At 51.3% G+C, this 19840-nt stretch overlaps 1 protein-coding gene and 1 pseudogene across 1 annotated transcript in view; one reads left to right on the forward strand and one right to left on the reverse strand.

Moving 5' to 3' along the window:
• Positions 1-3778: 3778 nt before the first annotated feature.
• Positions 3779-4630, reverse strand: LOC138427802 (large ribosomal subunit protein eL6 pseudogene; annotated as a pseudogene).
• A 563-nt stretch (positions 4631-5193) lies between these two features.
• Positions 5194-19840, forward strand: part of NEURL1 (neuralized E3 ubiquitin protein ligase 1) — a 74360-nt gene continuing 59713 nt past the window's right edge. Inside the window, exon 1 of the mRNA XM_069567005.1 lies at positions 5194-5824. Within this exon, the coding sequence (XP_069423106.1) occupies positions 5740-5824 (85 nt within the window). The 5' untranslated portion in view covers positions 5194-5739. The remainder of the gene's footprint in view (positions 5825-19840) is intronic.

Raw genomic sequence — 19840 nt, forward strand, 5'->3', positions numbered from 1 at the left:
TCCCAAATCATCCAACCCTCTCCCTCTCCCTCTGAGTCTGTTTCCTGTTTAAAGGCTAGCTTCTCAGCAGGGAGGGCGAGGTCAGCTGTTGAAGTTTAAGGGAGCCCTGGCTCAGCCTAGATGAACTCCATCTTGTCTGCCCGGTGGGGGACCATCCCGTGGCTTGCTCTGGGCTCAGTCTCCAGGGGTTCAGGGAAGGAAGAAAGGAAGCTGTCAGTCAAATATTTTATTATTTTATCAGCATGGAGACTCTTGAAGACTTGAACTGATCTGGGAGATGTGGAGAGTGAGAAAGGAGGAGAGGAGAGAGGTGAACCAGCAGGAGGAGACTGAGCAAGGAGCAGCAAGGGCAGAGAGACATAGGACAAGGGTGGAACAGGGAAGGGCAGGAAGAAGGGAGAAAGACAAGAGGAGGGAGGGAGAGAGAGGAAGAGGGAGCAAGAGAAAGGAGCTGCTCAGAAGGGAGAGAAGCAAGGCAGAGAAGGGGCGGTGGGGGCCAGAGCTGCTGCTGAAACTGTCCCTGGGTCCCCGCCTGGGGTCCCCTCTTCTCCTGTGCATTGGTGTGAGCGCTCACAGCATCCACATGGACACACGTGTACACGCAGCCAAACACATATGCACTGACACCCACCCCTTGGGCAGAGCTTTCAGAATCTACACTGCTGGGGAGGCGGGGTTGCCACGGTGACAGGTGCTGGAGCACCACCTTATCGGTATTAATAGCTTCCATTGAAGCCACCAAAACAGTGACTTCATCCAGATCTTCTTCCTGGCAGGCTCCTTCTCCCTCCTCGCTTCATAATTGGGGCTGGGAAGGGCCCTCGGGGCCTCAGATGCCACTTCCCTGCCTCCTGGCAGCCTCTTTGGTGAAGGATGCTTGAAGCCTCAGGGATTCCACCCAATGTCCAGGGGAAGAAGGGTACTGTAGTTCTTTGCTCCTCTGAGCTTGGTCCAACCACCACCGCTGCCAGGAAAGGGTTTCTGAGGCACAGGTCCCCTGGAGGGGCCACCCTCAGCTGCCCTGGGTCCCGTGCAGCCACACCCGCCTCCTCCAGGTCCCTGCCTGGCCAGAGACTTACAGTGAGTTGCCACCTGACAGTGGTGTTCCCCCTGCCACCATAGCGCAGAGCTCCTTGGGAAAACTAGGGCCAGTCTAGGGAGATGACATAAGGCAGCGGTCCCCAAGCTTTTTGGCACCAGGGACTGGGTTTGTGGAAGACAATTTTTTCACAGATAGGGTGGGGGAATGATTCAAGCACTTTACATTTATTGTGCACTTTATTATTATTACATTGTGATATAGAATGAAATAATTATACAATTCACCATAATGCAGAATCAGTGGGAGCCCTAAGTTTTGTTTTTCTGCAGCTAAATGACCCCATCTGGGGGTGATGGGAGACAGTGAGAGTAGGGCTTGTGCTCCTGTGGGAATCTAATGCTGCTGCTGATCTGACAGGAGGTGGAGCTCAGGCAGTAATGTGAGGAGGCCCTGTAAAAACAGATGAGGCTTCGATCACTCACTCACCACTTGCTCACCCATCACTCACTTCCTGCCATGCGGCCTGGTTCCTAACAAGACATGGACTGGTGCTGGTCTGTGGCCCACTGGTTGGGGACCCGTGACGTAGGGTACAAGATTTCAGAGGCATCACACTCAAGCCCGAGCAAGAGCAAGGTGGCTGTTCATTGCTTGGTTCCAAGGGCAAGTGCCCCCTTTCATTTCATCACACAGGGACGCCTCGCTCATCTCACCTTAATCTCAGCCTTGTGGATGCTCCCATCGTCTCCTCAGCCTCTGAGATCAGGGGATGTTTCTGTCCCTTCAGTTCCCTGCCTCGGTCCCTAATGCCTCTTGCCCTCCTGTGTAGCTCCCTGGTGTCAGCAGAGCCTCTGGACCCCTAGGCAGTCACCAGTGTCTGGTCCCCTCGTCTCTCCTTCCCTGTGACCTTCTCCATTTCTCCCCTGCTTGGCCCAGAGCCCCAGGTCTAGACCACATGGGACCCCACATGACATCCCTGCCTCCCTCTACCATGGGGCCTCACCAGGCCCCATCCCTTCTGTGTCCCAGCCCATCTCCCCAAGGCAGGGAAGGAGACGACAAGCTTCCCCCCCAGCCACTGTCGGTACATCCTACCAAGGGCTTGCACTTTGCACACCCTCCAGGGGAACTACTCTCGTCTATACAGTCTTCAGATTTATTCTGATGCCAGCAGCAGCCTAGAGTGACCTCATTCCAGCAGGCTTCAGGGCTATATGAGTGTGTGAGGGTGTGGGTATTTGTGTAGGAGTGAGTGTGTGAGAGAGTAAAAGTGTGTGTGCAAATGGATGAGTGTGCTGCCATTCAGAGCCCATGGATTTCTGATGCATGAGTCATCAGCTGGCGTGAGCCTCGGGCAGATACGCCAATAAAAAGACAGCACCCCTGACCTGCCACGTCCATTTTGCAGCTGGCCGGGCACGTGATCCTGGGCATCTAAGAGGCTGGGGGCGGAGAAGGGAGCTGTCTTTCCCTCCAGACCCCAGAGAGCAGCTGTCAAGGATATTTCTAGCTCGCCTGGAGTCCCAGACATTTAAGGATGTGATGCCTGCAATGGGGTGGGGGTGGAGGGCAGGAGAGGGGAAAAAGGGGTGGTTCAGAGGCTTTCCTCCCACGCCTCTTGGTGGAATTCGCCTGGCAGGCAGGGGGATTCGTCCATTTCACAAGCAGTGTTGGACAGTCTGTCATGTCCCAGGGATTCTCTTGGAGGCTGGTGACATCATGGTGAATGGAGTTGACCTGCTTGCTCCACTCACTGTGCGGGGAGGTAGACCATAAACCGGGGGGAAAGGAAAGTCTACTTTCAAATTAATTCCAGAAGATAGCACAGAGTAATGGTATGGAGCATAACTGAGAGTGGGCGGGGGGGAGGTTCTCTGGCTGGGCTGGTCAGAGACAGTTAGGAGGTGATACATGAACTGTGCCTGAATAATGAGGAGCTGTCACATGAAGGCTTGCGGAAAGAACCACCCAGAAGAGGATGGATGAGATGCCTGAAGCCAGCCCGTGTCCTTGCTGGATTCTGGATCAGAGTTGTTGAAACCAGTCAGGGAGCTAGAGGTGATGGAAAAGGAAGGCAGATTCTCTCTCCCAGCAGGACCTTGGCTCATCTTCTAGCCCTGACCAGACAGGGAGAAGATAGTACTGTAAACTACATGGGAAAATGATCTGAAAAAGAATGGACATATGTATATGTATAACGGAATCACTTTGCTATACACTTGAAACTAACACAACATTGTAAATGAATTATAGTCCAAAAAAAAAAAAAAACAAGGGAGAAGATGCCCCCCTGTCCAAGCAGATGATGACTCCCTTCCCTTCCTGCAGGTCCTAGTATCAGTGCTGAGCTTCAGGATGGATGAGTCATGTGAACAGGTGACTTGCTGAAGGCCCTTTCCTCCAGGAAGCTTTCTTTGACTGCCGCAAGCCACAGAGACCCCCACTTCTTGGAGCTGACAGAACCACTCAGTTCAGAGTTGGTGGTTCTCTGACAGTTTGTTCCTGAGATTCGTCCCTGAGGCTTGGCCCTCCATCCAGTTTTCTAGGTTCAGTCTGTGTTCATCTAAAGGCTCCCAAAGCCTTTTTGTGTCCAGTAACTGAACAGCCTGGGGTTCTTGTTCTGAGTCTTTGTCCCAGTGCCCCTTGGAGCTGACTGAGAGCAAAGGGTCAGGTACTGGGTGGGATTATTTTTTGTTGAAATGGACAAGTTATTTAATTATGTTCTTTGTAAGAAGTTCAGAACACTACTTTGTGAGGATAAATTCTATTTGTGAGAGCAAACACAGAGCGCAGGTAGCCCTGGAGCTGAGGGACAGCTTTGACTCTTTGCAGAATGTATGAGTCCACGGCTTTTGGATCAACCTTGCGCTGCACTATGATTTCCTATTTCTCTCTGTGTTGAAGATCTCACCCTTCTGGTGTCTGGGCTTATGCAGCTTCTTCTTCTTAAAGTAAGCGTCAGTGAGATGTTCTGGGATTTTCACACCACTGATGTCGATTTTGGTGGAGGTGGCAATGACAAATTTCTGGTGTGTTCTACGCAAAGGAACTCAACTGAGGGACAGAGGCCCAGTCACAAGCAACAAGCCACTGCCCAGATACTTCAGGAAAATGACCCTCTTTCCTCTGTGGTGCCCTGTGAGGATGATCAGAATAGTCCCAGGAGTGATGCCGCTGGCACGCAGCTTTTTCACATGCTTACTGAAGGGTTTTCTGCAGTGACTCAACAGCTTCTGAGGCACGTCTTCCATAGGGTAATACCTAGGCATTTTGTGAAGACTGACCACTTAGGTACCACCATTCTTGTCGCCACCAACTGGTTTTGTTATAGTAGCAAGAACCCGAACCTTTTTTTTTTTTTAACCTTGGATTTAGCTGCTGAATACTGTCTCTGGTACAAGGCCTTCCTGGAGTACATAGCTGATCGGAATATCTGCCAATTCCTCTGACCAGGACAGGGTTTCAGCTGCAGTGGGGCTTCCCCTTCTTAACCTTCTTCACCTTTTTAGCCTTGTCGCCAGCATCAGCCTTCTTGGTTTCAGGTTTTTTCTCCTTAATATCTGGCTTCTCAGCCTTTTCAACCGCCATCTTGCAAGATAGGAAAGAATGGGTGGGATTCTTAATCTCATCTCATTTATTCAGTCATCCATCCACATATATATATATATATATATACATACACACACACATATATACATACATATATATATTTTCTGGAGCTTTTATTGTATGCCAGGCACTGTTCCTGCTACTAGAGAAATCGGAAATGAGAGTTTCTTCGTCCCGGGCCTGGTATCCAGGGAGTTCACCGTTCTTACTGTATGGTTTCCCTTGTTTTCAAGACCAAGCGCCACTGTTGGTGAGGGGAATAAACCCAACCCTTGGAGCCCCAATCTCTGTCTGATATTTGACCCCTATCTGCTCCCCCGCCAGGCCAAGAAGGGCTAGTGTTGGCCGGGAACGTCGCGCGCCCCGCGCCACATCTGGCTGAGCGGGCGCGCGCGTGTCACTAAGACGCTTATTCACCGGCGCAGCTGTCACCATAACAACCGGAGCGAGGGAATCCTGGCGACGGCTGGGGGCGGGGGCGGCGGTCGCGCGGGGGACCCGGCGGGGGCGGGAGCGCGGCGTCGGGGGCGGGGAGGAGACCCACCACCGCGAGAGCGCCCGGCACACCCCGCGCTCCTCGGAGCCCCGCTCCATGTCGAGCCGCCGGCGGGAGGGCACCGCGCACGTCGCCGCCTCGGTCGTCCCCGCGGGCGGGGACCCAGCCGGCCGCCAAGCCGCCGAGCCTCCGGGCAGGCCGAGCCGCTGAGCGCCCGCGCCGAGAGCCCCGACTCTATGGCCCGGGGGAAGCGTGCGGGAGCCAACAGCCGGAACCCGAGCGCCAGCGGGAGGAAGAAGGGAGCCCCGGGCGCCGCCGGCCCCGGCCCAGGGGCGCGCCCGCCGCGAAAAATGGCAGGCAGGTAGCCGGCTCGCGCGAGGAACCCCCGCGGCAGGCAGGACCCGCCGAGGACCGCGGAGCCCAGACCCAGAGAGGAGAGGAGCGGCCCGCCCGCCCCCCGCCGCAGCCCCACCGGAGCCCTCCCCCGGCGGCGCGCGCGCCCGCGCGCGCACACACTTGCACACCGTGCCTCCGCTCCTGCCCAGCCTCGCCTGCCCCCTGCGAGTGCCGAACCCCACTGGGGCCGGATGCCATGGGTAACAACTTCTCCAGTATACCCTCTCTGCCCCGAGGAAACCCGAGCCGGGCGCCGCGGGCCCACCCCCAAAACCTCAAAGGTAAGGCTCCGCCGGGGCCAGGCTCAGCTGGCAGACGGGGGTGCAGGTGGAGGGGCAGGGACAGGTGGAGAGGTGTGGTTGGGGAGGCCAGACAGGTGCCACCTGTTGTGCGTCTTTGGAGGCGGGAGATGCATCTCTGACCATTGGGGGTGCGCTGGAGGTGGGGGGCTGCCGGTGATGATGGCGAAAATCAGGGAGGATGGCGTTCCGTGGGGTCTACGCAGTTCTTCCAGCACACCAGAAACGTCACTGGAGTCCCCTCAGGCCACGGTGCTAGGCGAGCGTGCCGGGGGTGAGGAAGGGCATTTGCCCGGTGGATGGGGGAAGTGTGGCAGGATGCTCAGGCCGGCCAGCTGTGCTTCCCAAGAGAAGTACCACGGTCTCCTTTTTCTTTTGCCCATGGCTGGAGAGGTGATGGCTGGAAACGCTAGTTGCCTTTCCGATTGGAGGGTCTTAAAAATACAGGGCCGCATAATAGCCTGGAAGAAGGGACCAGAGCTGGTGGCCTCTGGAGTCCTCTGCAGCTACTGACTTGTTGTATCCACCGAATCAGCTTGGTTTCTGGTTCCCCAAAGGCTAGATGTCCAGTCAGAACTCTAGAAAGGATGGGCTGAGAGCCTTGAGACAGATCTCAAGGTCTTTGCCCTCTTAAGTCCACCCACCTGCTCAGCACCCTCAGGGAGGTGCCAGGCCCTGTTCTTTGCTTTAGCTCTTCAGTGCTGTCTCTGACCTTTTGAAGACTCACCTGGGCCTTCTCAGGCCCTCAGAGCCCACTGATTCCCTTCAGAAAACTCCTTTTCTATCATCCTGAAAACCAGCCAGCACTGACTGGGCATTCAGATGACTAAGAGTCAGGAAGGGAAGCTCTTGGGCAAGTTTACAAAGAACTTTCACAAATACCTTTTCAAAAGAGCAAGGAAACTGCTCTGCATAGTACTCAGAGCTCGTCATACCCATTTCACAGTTAGGAGAACCAGTGCTTGTTTCAGGATCCCAAAGCCAGAGCGGCAGAGCTAGACAGCAGACCTGCATCTTCTGTCTTGGAATGCTACCCTCTCTTTTGCTGGACAGTTAACCTTCAGAACTGGGGAGAGGAGAAGAGACAGGACCACAATCCTGCATTCTAACTCTGACACTTAAAAAACCACCTCTCATTCACCTTGAGCACATCAATGGGTTTATTGTCTTTCTGAAAATTAATATGGTGGCACACATCAAACCCTTTTAAAATATCATTTTCATTGGCCTTGTGACTCTGCCTGCAGAATCGATCCTGAAGAAATGGAGATGAAGGCAAATACTTGTATACAAGCCTAGGATGCTATGGCAGTGTTGTTTGTACTAGAAAACAATCTAAATGCCCTGTAATCATGGTGAATCCTCTTGGTGGAGTATTAGGCAACCTTTAAAATAGTATTTTTGAAGAGCATTTGATCACTTGGGAAAATGCTCACAGCAGCGTAATGACAGTTGTAAGAAGCAGTGGCAAAGCTGTATAAACAGTAGAGCCCAATTTTGTTAAAATGTTATGGATGCCCCTCCCCCACAGAAATCAAGCAACCTTGGAAGGAAAGTTTCCAAAAGGTTAACCATGGTTTCCTCTGGGTAATGAGATGGTATTAGAGTTTTTCTTTTCTTTTTAATATTTTGCTCTTTTCTAAAATTTCTACAACAAGCAAATATTAATTTTAATCATCAGAAATAAGCTCTAAGTATTGCAGGCAAGTATTATTTTTCATCATCAGAAATAAGCTGTAAGTATTGCATGTATGATGACTTTCTGAGCACTGAAAAAAGATTCCTAATGATGGTGGAACCTGTGTTTGTCATCCAGTTCAATGTTCTCTCTTACATGGGAGAGAAATGAGGGGAAGGGAGAATGATTTGCCTGTTTACTCAGTGGGCCAGTCAAGAGAAGGTGGCAAAGTCAGGCTGAGTCCTTCAAGGGCAGGAGTTAGCTGGGGGTCAGTGAGCTGACTTGGCACTGGAATGCTCATCAATTACCCCGAGAAGGCTGTGTTCCATCCATGACCCTAGGGAAGCCCAGAGAAGGCTTCCATAATTGCACCCTTTTAACCTACAGTTTGGGATTGTAGGGATGTGAAGTCTCTGGGACTGGAGTCTTTGACAAGTGAGGGAGTGGGCAGGAGAGGGTCTGAGGCCCTCCTATCTCCCTGTCCCCACCCTAGCCTCCTCCTCTGCCTGACTCCCCACCTGTCTGGCCTGAGAAAGTCGCCTTATGCTGCCTCCCTGATTTATAGGGATCAGTTCTTATTCAGTGGGAGTAAATGGGGGAGACATTTTCCTCACCCCAGCAGTCTCCCTCCCCTGTCCATCTCCCTTCTGGCTTGGTTTTCCAGGATTCATTCTCCCCTGTCCCTAACTACACACCTGCAGGAGGGGCCATGAGAATTTTGGTTCTGCTCCTATCGAGCCTGAGATGAAGGATTAGAACATGCCATGAAGGCTGACTTCCGTCCTTCGAAGGTCTAGGGCCTCTTGATTTGGCTTCTCAGCCTGACTTTCCCCCATCCTAAGAGAACCATCACTTTTATTCTGTGATTGTTTTAACGTTCACTCCAAGTTCCTTTTTAACTATATCAGCATTGAGCTAGGGGTTTTCTCTGACACATTAATGGTCATCCAGAATTCCACCCCCATTTTATTGGTATGACCTTGATACTGGCTGTGATTCTAAGACTGTCCACCCCAAATTCTGCTTTGTACTCACCCAGAATTTCAACTCTGCTTCTTATCAGTATCCATCCAGAAATTTACTGGGGCAGGGAACTCTCGATTGTTTTTTCTCCTTCCATAATTGCCATCTATTGATTTCTTACCATTTTAATTAAAACAACTGGAAAGGACCTGGCATAATGGGGACCCTGGGACTCACTAGAGATCTAAGATTGGTCTAGCTGTCAGGCTGACATGAAATGAAGCTCTTCCATCACCTGTCAGGTGGTAGACTTTGGTCTTCTTCCTGAAGGCACCCTGACCTCACTCCACTGCTGGTGATTCACACTGGGGTCTGAACAGTGTTGGTCTAGGAGTGTCTGCGGAGAGGTCCAAAGTATAGATCCGCGATAAGGACCAACAGACAGTTATGAAGAGCTGGTTATGTGCCTGGGTCAGGGGTGAGGGCTCGTGACATCCCTGGACATTCACAGAATGATCTGCTTGATAAGGTGGGGCTGAGGGAAGGGATGGCATCAAATAGTTGTTTGGATTGTTAAAATCCCAGATATGTGTGAGCAGAGGTCAGAAATGGGGAATCAGGGAAGAATTTGAGTTGGACATGGAAGGAACTGTAGAAATTGGGTAGATGGCAAGAGGTGCAGGGGTCGTCCTAGATATGGGCAGGAGGGTAGGGCAAGGGGCGTGCAGCAAAGGCTTGGGGCAGGATGAGTAAATGTGTGTGGATACTCTCAGGGATGGGCCCCGGGTGACTGGAGTAGGGGGTTCATGCTTCATGGAGACAGATACAGAGAACAGAGATCTTCATCCTTCCCTCTCTTTTCTGAGTGCCTGCCTACTTGGTGCTTGGTACTGGGGGGAAGGTAACTGGGAAAGCCTTCGGGGAGGCCCAGTCTGCCGTGGTCACCCATAGACGGGATGGGGATGGGAAAGGCCACCTCCTGTCATTTTTTTTGTGTGGTAAAATTCGCATAACATAAAATTCACCGTTTTAACCTTGTTTAAGTGGTATTTAGTACGTTCACAATGTTGTACAGCCACCCCTCTACGTAGTTCCAGAACCTTTTCATCACCCCAGAAGGGAAGGCTGTGCCCGTGAAGCAGTCACTCCTCATTACTCCCTCTCCTGATCCCCAGCAACCACTCGTCTCCTTTCTGTCTTTATGCATTTGCCCACACTGGACATTTCCCTTAGATGGACTCACGGTACATTTGTCCTTTTGTGTCTGGCTCCTTTCACTTAGCCTAGTGTTTCCAAGGTTCATCCATGTCCTAACGTGTACCTTCTTTCCTTCTGGTGGCTGAATAACATTCCGTAGTGTAGATTTGCCATGTTTCGCTTCCGCACTTCCCAGCTGATGGCTATTTAGATTGTTCCACTTTTTGGTTATTGTGAATTTTGTGCTGTGAAGATTTGTGTGTAAGTTTTTGTTTGAACACCCGTTTTTGGTTCTTTTGGGTCTGTGCCATGGAGTGAGCCTTCCATCTTTTTAAAGCTGGTGCTTTTGAATTGGACATTTGACAAAGCCACTGGTTGTGACGGATGTAGGGGGATCATCCCCCTCCGGCTTTGGCTGGGGGTTGCGCCTGCCAGACACCTGTTGTCTTCAAAGTCTCTTTTCTGTGGTGGCCGAGGCTCCTGACAGGCAGTGGGGGCGCGTCTAAGGTTGACCAGGGAGCTTTGACTCTTTGAGGTGGACCAGAGTGAGCTACAGGAACTTGTCTGTCAGACTCTTAACCTCCTCACTGCTCTGGGGTGGGGTGGGGGGGGGGTGCATTTGCCTAGGACAAGGTCCTAGCCATTTTTCAGCCTTCACAGCCTTGCTGGTACTCCCCCCATCTGGGTCCCCAGCCCAGGTATTGCAGTAGCTGACCCCTCTGCCTCTCATTCCTCCTTTGATGCTGCCAAAGGGATCCTCCTAAAGTATTCCTTTCATCTCGCCCCTCTCCTATCAATAGTCTTCAGTGTCATGACCCAGACTGCGATAATCGGAAACTCAAGGCTTCCGTTCTTTGCTCAGCCCACAGATATTCCCACAGCCCTTGTCTGGGCTGCCATGACGCTTGCAGGTTAGGTTAGCTCATCTGTCCACCCCCCAGTCTTGCAGCAGACAGAGTTGGCGTGGTGAAGGGGTGGGGGCTGGCGGCCTCCTCTGCCATGCCAAGACTTCAGGGAGCTGAGTTGAGACAGCCCCCATGCTGAACCTGGAGCATCTGTCCTTCACACCCTGTTGAGTTTTTATTTAGTCTGACCTTTGAACTCTGTATTGTTAACCATCACAGTAACGTTTATAAGAGCCACCTGTGTTGGGTGGTTATTGCATGCCTAGTGCTTCCATGTAGATTATTTCTGAGGGGGGAGCTATCATTGTCACCATTTTATAGATGGAGAAAGAGAGGCTCAGAGAAGTTAAATGGCTAATCCCAGACCGCACAGTTTGAAACTGATGGAGCTGGGATTCAAACCCACGTCTCTCTGACTTTAGAGTTCACTCTTGCGACCACTATACATTTTGCCACCATAGAATTCACTCTTGGTGGGCCTGTCTTCCATTGTGTTAGAGAAACTGGGGAGCAGTCTCCTGGCCTCTGGACAGGGCCCCAGAAGAGGGAGAGTACCATAGGGTTCTTTTGTGCTCTTTTCCAGCCCCCGACCCCACCCTTCCACCTCCTCTGCAGAGAAAATGCCTTGTAGACCCATCAGCCGGTCATTGGACACTTTCAAGGGAACTTTCTGTTCCTTTGGGCCAATGTTTCTCAAAGTGAGGTTTTTCTCTCACCTGCATCAGCATCAACTGAAAACACATCTAAAATGCAGGTTCCCAGCCCCCAGGCCAGACCAACTGTCTCAGAATACCTTGGTGATAGAGCCCCCAAACCTGTATATTTAACAGGAGCCCCAGGTCATTCTGATATGCCTCAGAGTCTGAGAACTATTAAGGCTGTGTGGCCTTAGAACACACCCATTCTGGTATTCTTGGAGTTGGTGAAATCAGGCTTCCCAGAGGAGAGGAGCCTGAAGTTGGATGGAGATTTGGAATGGGCATTCAAGGGCATCTTGGTGAGGGCATGGAGGCAAAGGCACAGAAGTAGGAAAATGCAAGGTGCTCGCAGAGACAGTGAGCAGCCCTTCCCATCTGGGATGCGAGACCCACAGTAGGGAGACGAACGGGTCGATCTCTGAAGATAGGCTGAGGCCAGATCTCACAGGGCCTCGGACGCCAGAATGAGTTTGGGTCGATCCTGTCGGCAGTAGGAGCTATGGATGGCTTTTGAGCAGATGAATGTAGTGATTTCCTTTAAACTGCAGCATCCGCAGAGAAGAGGGGAAGAGCAAATGAAGCATCTTGAACTGCTGGGAGATTAATAAGCTAAAGGCCTTCTGTCCTAGGCCAAGCTGAAAGGGCTGGGTGGGACAGCCAAGCTGATGGCCTCATCTAGGCTTCCCATGGGTGAATCTGGAAGCATTTCTGACCAATGGCTATGGCCAGGAGGGCTCTTATTCCTCAGAAGAATAAAAGGATTTTTAAGAAATGTGAAACCTGATGCTTGGCACTATGCTGGGTGCATTCTTGTAGGTTAATTCATTTAATCATTCAGTAAGTGGAAAGAAGGTATTATTATTCCCATTTTATAGGCAAGAAAACTGAGACTCATGTATTCTAAGAGTGCTGTCCAGAATAAGAAATGGCAGAACTGGGATTTTTATCTGGGACACCAAAGTCCATGAGGGAGGAAATTAGCCTTGGGGGGAATTTCTGCATATTGGGACTTTCTTCTCCCTGAGCATCTGGGATGACAAGCGCCTAGTTCTAAGATGTGTACGCTGAGGTCCAGGCATTGGCTCTAAATCAGAGCCAAAGATGGTGGTGCTGTGGGCACCATCAGGGCAGTAACAGAGGAGGAAGAGGTGGCAGGAAGGAGAACAGGAGCAGGGCACTGCCCAGGGCATGCTAGGGCTGCCTCTACCTGGGTGCGCCAGCTGCCTGGGCACATTTCCTGTTGGCCTGTGACTCTCTCACTCCTGGTCCTGCACACCCAGGGGCTGGAAGCCGAGGGGCTGCTCCTCACTGAGCTGGTTGCTTTGGCAACCCTGGGTAGGATGTGAGTGGTCTCCTTGGTAACGCCTGGGAAAACTGCCTGCGGGGCTGGAGGGAAGTGGACTGGCCAGTGGTCAGGCTGGGTGGCACAGGCAGAGCCAGGCAGGCCGCTGAGACTCCAGGCTGGTGGGGAGGGTCCGGCTTATGGAATAGCCGGGGCAGCCTGTTGGCCATTCCTCAGCAAGCTGGAGTCCAGGGGCCTTGGGGGCCTGAAGGTCTACCTGGTGAGACCAGAGGCACTAATGGGCCAGCCCAGGAAGTGGGAGGAGATGGCGGTGAGGGCAGGAAGTGAGGAGAATATAGCTTCTGGATGACAGATCCAGCTCCAGGGTTTATTAAAAGATGTTTATCAGAGGTCATTACGTGGATCCTGTTGCTTTAGGAAATGAGCAGGTGCTGATGTCTGTGGGGCAGGGTGGAGAGAGAAGCAGGGCTCGGAGAGGAGGAAGAGTCACCAGAAGGCAGGTGGGAGGCTTTGGCTTTCTCTGCACTCTAGCTGCAGGTCTGGGGGTAGGCAGGGCTCTGCGCTGGGCTCCGGAATTGAAGTTCTCCCAGGGTGAGAGTTGGGGTTCCAAGGATACTGTGATGGGAAGGGCTCATTCTGTTGTTTAACAAACACAGACTAAGCATCAGTGATGAGGCAGCTGTTCTTCTAGGCTCGAGGATACGGTAGAACACAAGAAGATGAGGGCTCGCTGCCATGGAGCTCCCCTTCTGAGTTAGCTCAGAACAAGAACGGCAAATGAACAAATGAATCAGAGTATGATAGCAGTTACTCACACTTACGTGCCAGAGACTATGCTAGGCTGTTTACACCTACTATCCCCTTTAACCTTTAAAACAGTCATGTGAAGTAAGTATGATTATTATCCCCATTTATAGATGCATAGATGGGCTTCCCTGGGGGCTCAGACAATAAAGAATCCCCCTGCAATGTGGGAGACCTGGGTTCGATCCCTGGGTTGGGAAGATCCCCTGGAGGAGGTCATGGCAGCCCACTCTAGTATTCTTGCCTGGAGAATCCTCAAGGACAGAGGAGCCTGGCAGGCTTCAGTCCATGGACTTGCGGACTCGCAAAGAGTCGAACAGAACTGAGTGACTAAGCACAGCACAAAGATGCATAAACTGAGGCTCAGAAAGGTTAAGTAACTTGCCCAAGCTCACATGGCTGGTATGAGGTGGAGCTGGGATTCTAGCCAAGATCTCTCTGACTTTGGCCCTACAACACTAAAAAAAAAAAAAAAAAAAACCCCCACAGCTTTTCATTTAGAACAGTTTTAGATTTACAGAATTATTGCAAAATAGTAGAGTTTCCACGTAGTCCATGTCCAGTTGCCTTCATTATCAGCATCTGACATTTGTATGGAACATTTGTGATATTAGTGAACCAGTATTGAAAATGGTTCTTAACTGATGTCGATACTTCACTCTGATTTCTTCAGTTTTCCCCCGTGTTCTTTTTCTGTACCAGGCTCCCATCCAAGATGCCACATTATGTCTACAGCTACTACATTTTACATACGCAGTTGTGTTTTCTTAGGCTCCTCTTGGTTGTAACAGTTTCTCATGCATTTCTTGTTTCGGATGACCTTGACAATTTTGAGGAGTGTTGGTTAGATATTTTGTAGACTGTCCTTTCACTGGGATTTGTCTGATATTCTCATGATTAGACTATGGTTATAGGTTTTGGAGAGAAAGACCATAGCGGTGAAGTCCCATTTTATTTGCAGCATATGAACAGTACGTATCATCAACATGACTCATCACTGTGGCTGAGGACCTTGATCACAGGCTGAGGTAGAGCTCATCAGGCTTCTCCACTGTGAAGCTGAAGGCGCATTTTCCTCTCCTCCATCTTGCACTCTTTGAAGGGAAGTCGTGTGTGCAGCCCGTACTAGAGGCGGAGAGTTGTGCTCTACCCCTGGAGGCTGGGGCACTACTTTAACTGTTCCGTCAAATCTTTCTTCAGTTTCTCGTCTTTGTCGTTCAGTGGCTCAGTCGTGTCCGACTCTTTGCGACTGCAGCACGCCAGGCTTCCCTGTCCATCACCAACTCTCAGTTTCTTACGCAAGCACTAATATTTGGATGAGGACTGTGAAAGAGAAGACTGGGAACTTGGGGGAACATGACCTGGTCTTGGGGGTCTGGGTTGTGAAATGACCAGGGAAGTGATCTGGAAATGAGTAGGGGTTGGCTTTGTGTCCCTGGGGGGCAGGGCTGCTCCTGTCATGTTGGGCGTGGAACTTTCATTTAGCATCCGTGACCCCTGCCCGTTAAATGTCACTGGTCACCTGTGTCATTAAAAAAACAACTCTCCAATATTTTAAAAAGCACCCCAGTGGGGGAGCTCCCTGGTGGTTCGGTGGTTAGGACCCTGTGCTCTCACTGCCGAGAGCCCGAGTTCAATCCCTGGTCAGGGAACTGAAATCCTGCAAGCTGCAAGGGGTGGCAAAACGTAAAAAAGCCATCCAGAGGAGACAGTACCACCCCAGTTGAGAATACTGAGCTGGGTGTGGGGGGCGCAGAGGAGGCTGCTCCTGGAAGGGGTCTGACACAAGCTGTGTTGAGGACAGAGCTGGCTCTGAGTATGTGTGTGCTAAGTCACTTCAGTTGTGTCCCACTCTTTGCTACCCTAGGGGCTATAGCCTCTGTCCATGGGATTCTCCAGGCAAAAACACTGGAGTGGGTTGCCATGCCCTCCTCCAGGGAATCTTCCCAACCCAGGGATCGAACCTGCGTCTCCTGCACTGCAGGTGGATTCTTTATGGCTGAGCCACTGGGGAGGGCTGAGTGCTGGCTGGTGTCATCCCAGCCCTCCGGGCCATGGAACTTCCTGCAGAAAATCATTGAACGGCTGCTCCCTTGCCTCTCGACCTGTGGAAGCACGTTGCTGGTCCCACAGGCTGTCTGTGTGGGGGCAGGGCGGGAGGAGGAGAGAGAACCCTCTTGAGATGATGGAGAGGCGAGGGACGTACGTCTTCTGGCTTTTCCAGATGGCCTTCTTTGCCTCTGTTGCCCCGTCACGCCATGCTGGCCGCTCCAGAGGTTAGGTGGGGGCAGGAGAGGGAGAACTTTGCCAGGGAGGTTTCTGTCCTTCGATGAGGGTGGTGGCACTTCCACACGCTCCTGGCTTTCGTCTTCGTCTTTCCCCTTGGCTGACCCCCAGCCTCTGCCTGGCATCTACTGAAAGGCCGACCTTCTCCAGGGAATGGGGCTGTGCGTGTGTCTAGGTGGGGCATCCAGGTACCCTTGAGAGCAAGGAGAGGAGACACTTTACCTTTATCAGAGTTGAATGCAACTGTGAGGATGCTCCCGCTGATTCATTTCGTGTGTTGGTGCCCTCTGTGCTGGGCCTGGTGCTGGGTGTGGAGAATAGGGAGGGGGGCACTGGATGTCGTCTCTGCCCTTGAGATGCCCATGGCCTATGAATCGCTCATCCAGTTCAGACAGCAGTGGCAGAAGGGGCGTGTAGCCCTTCTTCTCTGTGGTTGCTTTGCTTTCCTTTCCTTTTTAAACCCTGATCTTACCAGCAATTGTCCTTCGAATACATTCTCCCTGAAGCTGGTCAGATATGTGCATGGGGCTGGTGGAAGAGGCATAGCCACTGACTTCTAACATCAGAACCCAAGTAGACCCTAGAGGTCATTATGTTTTAGCTTCTTTTTCTCAGCCCAGGTCTAGAGTTCTCAGCCCTGGAGAGAGGAAGTGACTTGTCCAAGGTCAGACACCTGGATGGACCAGGTGCTAATGAGGTCTTAAGGCTCTGACCTTGCTAGATGACCTCTTCTGGATGGCAGAAGTTAATTCCAGAGGGACACCTGAGGGGGACGAATGCTTGTGGCAACTGTGATGTGTACCATCCTGAGGGCAGCTATTGAAAGGGCTTTAAACAGAAGAGGGGCTTCCCAGGTGGCACTAGCGGTAAAGAATCCCCCTGCCAATGAAGGAGACGCAAGGGACTCGGGTTCGATCTCTGGGTGGGGAAGATCCCCTGGAGTGGGAAATGGCAACCTGCTCCAGTATTCTTGCCTGGAAAATTCCATGGACAGAGGAGCTACAGTCCGTGGGGTCACAAAGAGTCGAACATGACTGAGCGGCTGGGGTCACAAAGAGTCGGACACGACTGAGCGGCTGAGCACACACTGAACAGAAGAGTGCCAAGATCTTGTAGATGCCTTGGAAGGCTCTGGGGCCAGAGAGGGGCAGGGGAGGGCGAGGCTGGCGGCTCCTGCTCCTCCGGGGGAGGAGAGGTGTGGCTTCTCCCAGGGCAGGGCTGTGAGCAGCCAGGCAAGCAGGTTGCTTTGGGAGACACTTTAGAAGGTCGACTTGAAGATTTGGAGAGGTGCCACCTGTATGGATGTGTGTTGGAGGATTCTGACCTCTGGGGCAGCGGTCAGTGAGGCATACAGGTGGCTCACTTGAAAGAGCTTGGCTGTACATGGCGAGGGGGCAACTTGGGAAGTCAGGGCTGAGCATGCTGATGTTTGAGTTTTCCCTTGCAAGCTGTGTCCCATCCAAGGCCTTGAGACCTTAGAGCCAAGAGGAGAGAGCGGGGCAGAGCTGGCTCTGAGCTCTTGGCTCCACCCCTGCCCGCTGGGACGCCATCAATAGTTAATGCCCCCTCTATCTGTCACAGGTGGCTCCCAGGTGGGTGGAGGCGGGGCCCTGGCACCTGTGCTGTGCTGTGCCTCTGGCTTCTGCCGTGGCTTTCAGTCCCAACCTGGCCAGGCTTTCTCAGGTGGCTCCTCGCTCTCCGTGGGGGCCAGTTCCCCCAGCATACACACAAACCATAAAAGGTGGCCATAAATCAGCCCAGACAGGCCAAGGCTGCTCTTGTTTTCCCAGGATTGAGATCAAAGCCCCAGACCCTCACCCTGGGGCTCAGTACTTATTAAATTATTAAACTGTGAAGGGAAGGGAAAGCACAAAGGTATGCATGGATGGCCATAGAGTAAAAGAGAATGCGGAAAAATGGCTGAGAAATGAGGCAGCAGGTGGGAAAGGGGAAGAGAGGAGAGAAAAAAAGCTCTTTGTCTCTGCCCTGAGCTTGGAGACTTCACAGGGGTGTGAACCTTGCATTTGAGCGGCCTCAAACCACGCCTTCCTACTTCTTCCTCTGATTTCTCACTGGGGTCCCATGACCAGAATCCATAGCCCCACTTTACACGGGAGAAGCCACGGTGCAGATTGTCACAGGATTATCAAAGTCTGTACTTTTAAAAAAAATATTTATTTGTTTGGGCATGTCGTTCGCATGCGGAATCTTTTATTGTGGCATGCAGGCTTCAGAGTGCAGAGGCTTAGTGTTTGCGGCATATGGGCTTAGATGCCCCGAAGCATGTGGGGTTAGAACCTGCATCCTCTATTAGAAGGCGGATTCCTAACCATTGGACCACCAGAGAGGTCCCCCAAATCTGTACTTCTAAGTCCTGTTCCAGCCTCTTTCTAGGCCTCTTCATAGGTCCAGAATCAACATTAGGTTAATATCCATTCCTGACCCTGGCTCTCAGGCTAGATTGGAGTTTGCGAAGAACCTCGTCCTGACCCCAGCAGGACCAGCAAGAACCTCTTCCTGGCTGGAGACCCTGGACTTTCCTTTAGCTTCTAGGCACAAAGACAGAGCTCGGACCCAAGAGAGTGCCTGTCCCTGATGGAGGCAACAGATTCTATCCTTGACCCTTGACTCCTCTTGATTACAAGAAACAGCCTCCCTGCCCCCAAACCCTGCTTCTTGTAGTATAATTGGTAAATAAAATTGTAATACACTTAGAATGTACTATGTGGTGGTTAGGTATATGTATATATTATGAAATCATTCCTGCAATCAAGTTAATTAACACCATCTTCTCACATAGTTACTTTTTTTTGTTTGTTTGGTAAGACTGTTAAGATCTACTCTTAGCAAATTTCAAGTATACAAGTATTAGGAACTGTAGTCACCATGCTGTACCTTAGGTACTCAGAACTTACCCTGTAACTGAAGTTTGTATTTTTAACCAACATTTCCATTTACTCCACCTCCCAGCCCTTGGCAACCACTGTTATACTCTCTGTTTCTCTTAATTCAACCCCTCCTGTTTTAGATCCACGTATAAGTGATATTCAGTTCAGTTCAGTCGCTCAGTCATATCCGGCTCTTTGTGACCCCATGGACTGCAGCACATCAGGCTTCCCTGACCATCACTAACTCCCGGAGCTTGCTCAAACTCAAGTCCATCGAGTTGGTGATGCCATCCAACCATCTCATCCTCTGTCATCCCCTTCTCCTCCTGCCTTCAGTCTTTTCCAGCATCAGGGTCTTTTCTGATGAGTATATTATATGGTATTTATTTTTCTTTATGTTTTCTGTGGCTTACTTCACTTAGTATTAGGCTCTCCACGTTCATCCTTGTTGCGCTAAATGGCAAGATTTCCTTCTTTTTATGGCTGAATAATATTCTATTTATACACATGCAAACAGACATATCTGTGTATACATATATATATACACTATATTTTCTTTATCCATTCATCCGTCAATAGATACTTTGGTTGTTACCACATCTTGGCTAGCGTGGATAATGTGGCAATGACCTTGGATGTATAAATTAGCTCCTCAAGAAAGTGGTTTTGTTTCCTTTGGATGTATGCTCAGCAGTGGCACTGCTGGCTCACATGGTAGTCTACTTTTAATTTTTTTGAGAAACCTCTATACTGTTTTCCAAAACGGCTCTACCCAGTTCACACCACCAACAGCATACAAGGACTCCCTTTGCTCCGCATCCTCATCAACATTTGTTTTCTCTTGTCTTTTTAATAGTAGACATCCTAACAGGTGTGAGGTGCCGCCTCACTGTGTGCTTTAAAATCACTTTGCTTGTTTGTTTTCGGCTCTGCTGCGTCTCTGTCGGCGTCTGGTCTAGTTGTGGCGAGTGGGGGCTGCGCTCTGGGTGCGGTGTGCGGGCTTCTCCTTGTGGAGGCTTCTCTTGTTGCAGAGCTTGGGTTCCAGGGCACGTGGGGGTCAGTGGTGGTGGCTTCCAGGCTTCTAGAGCTCAGGCTCAGTAGTTGTGGCCCACGGGCTTAGTTGCTGCATGGCAGAGTGGACCTTCCCGGATCAGGGATCGAACCCATGTCTGCTGCACTGGCGGGAGATTCTTTGCCACGTTCTGATCCTCATTGTGGTTCTGATTTGCATTTCCCTCATGATTAGTGATGTTGAGCACATTATCGTATACCTGCT

Source organism: Ovis canadensis, chromosome 22 (genome assembly GCF_042477335.2).
Source record: "Ovis canadensis isolate MfBH-ARS-UI-01 breed Bighorn chromosome 22, ARS-UI_OviCan_v2, whole genome shotgun sequence".
Classification (NCBI taxonomy): Eukaryota; Metazoa; Chordata; class Mammalia; order Artiodactyla; family Bovidae; genus Ovis; species Ovis canadensis.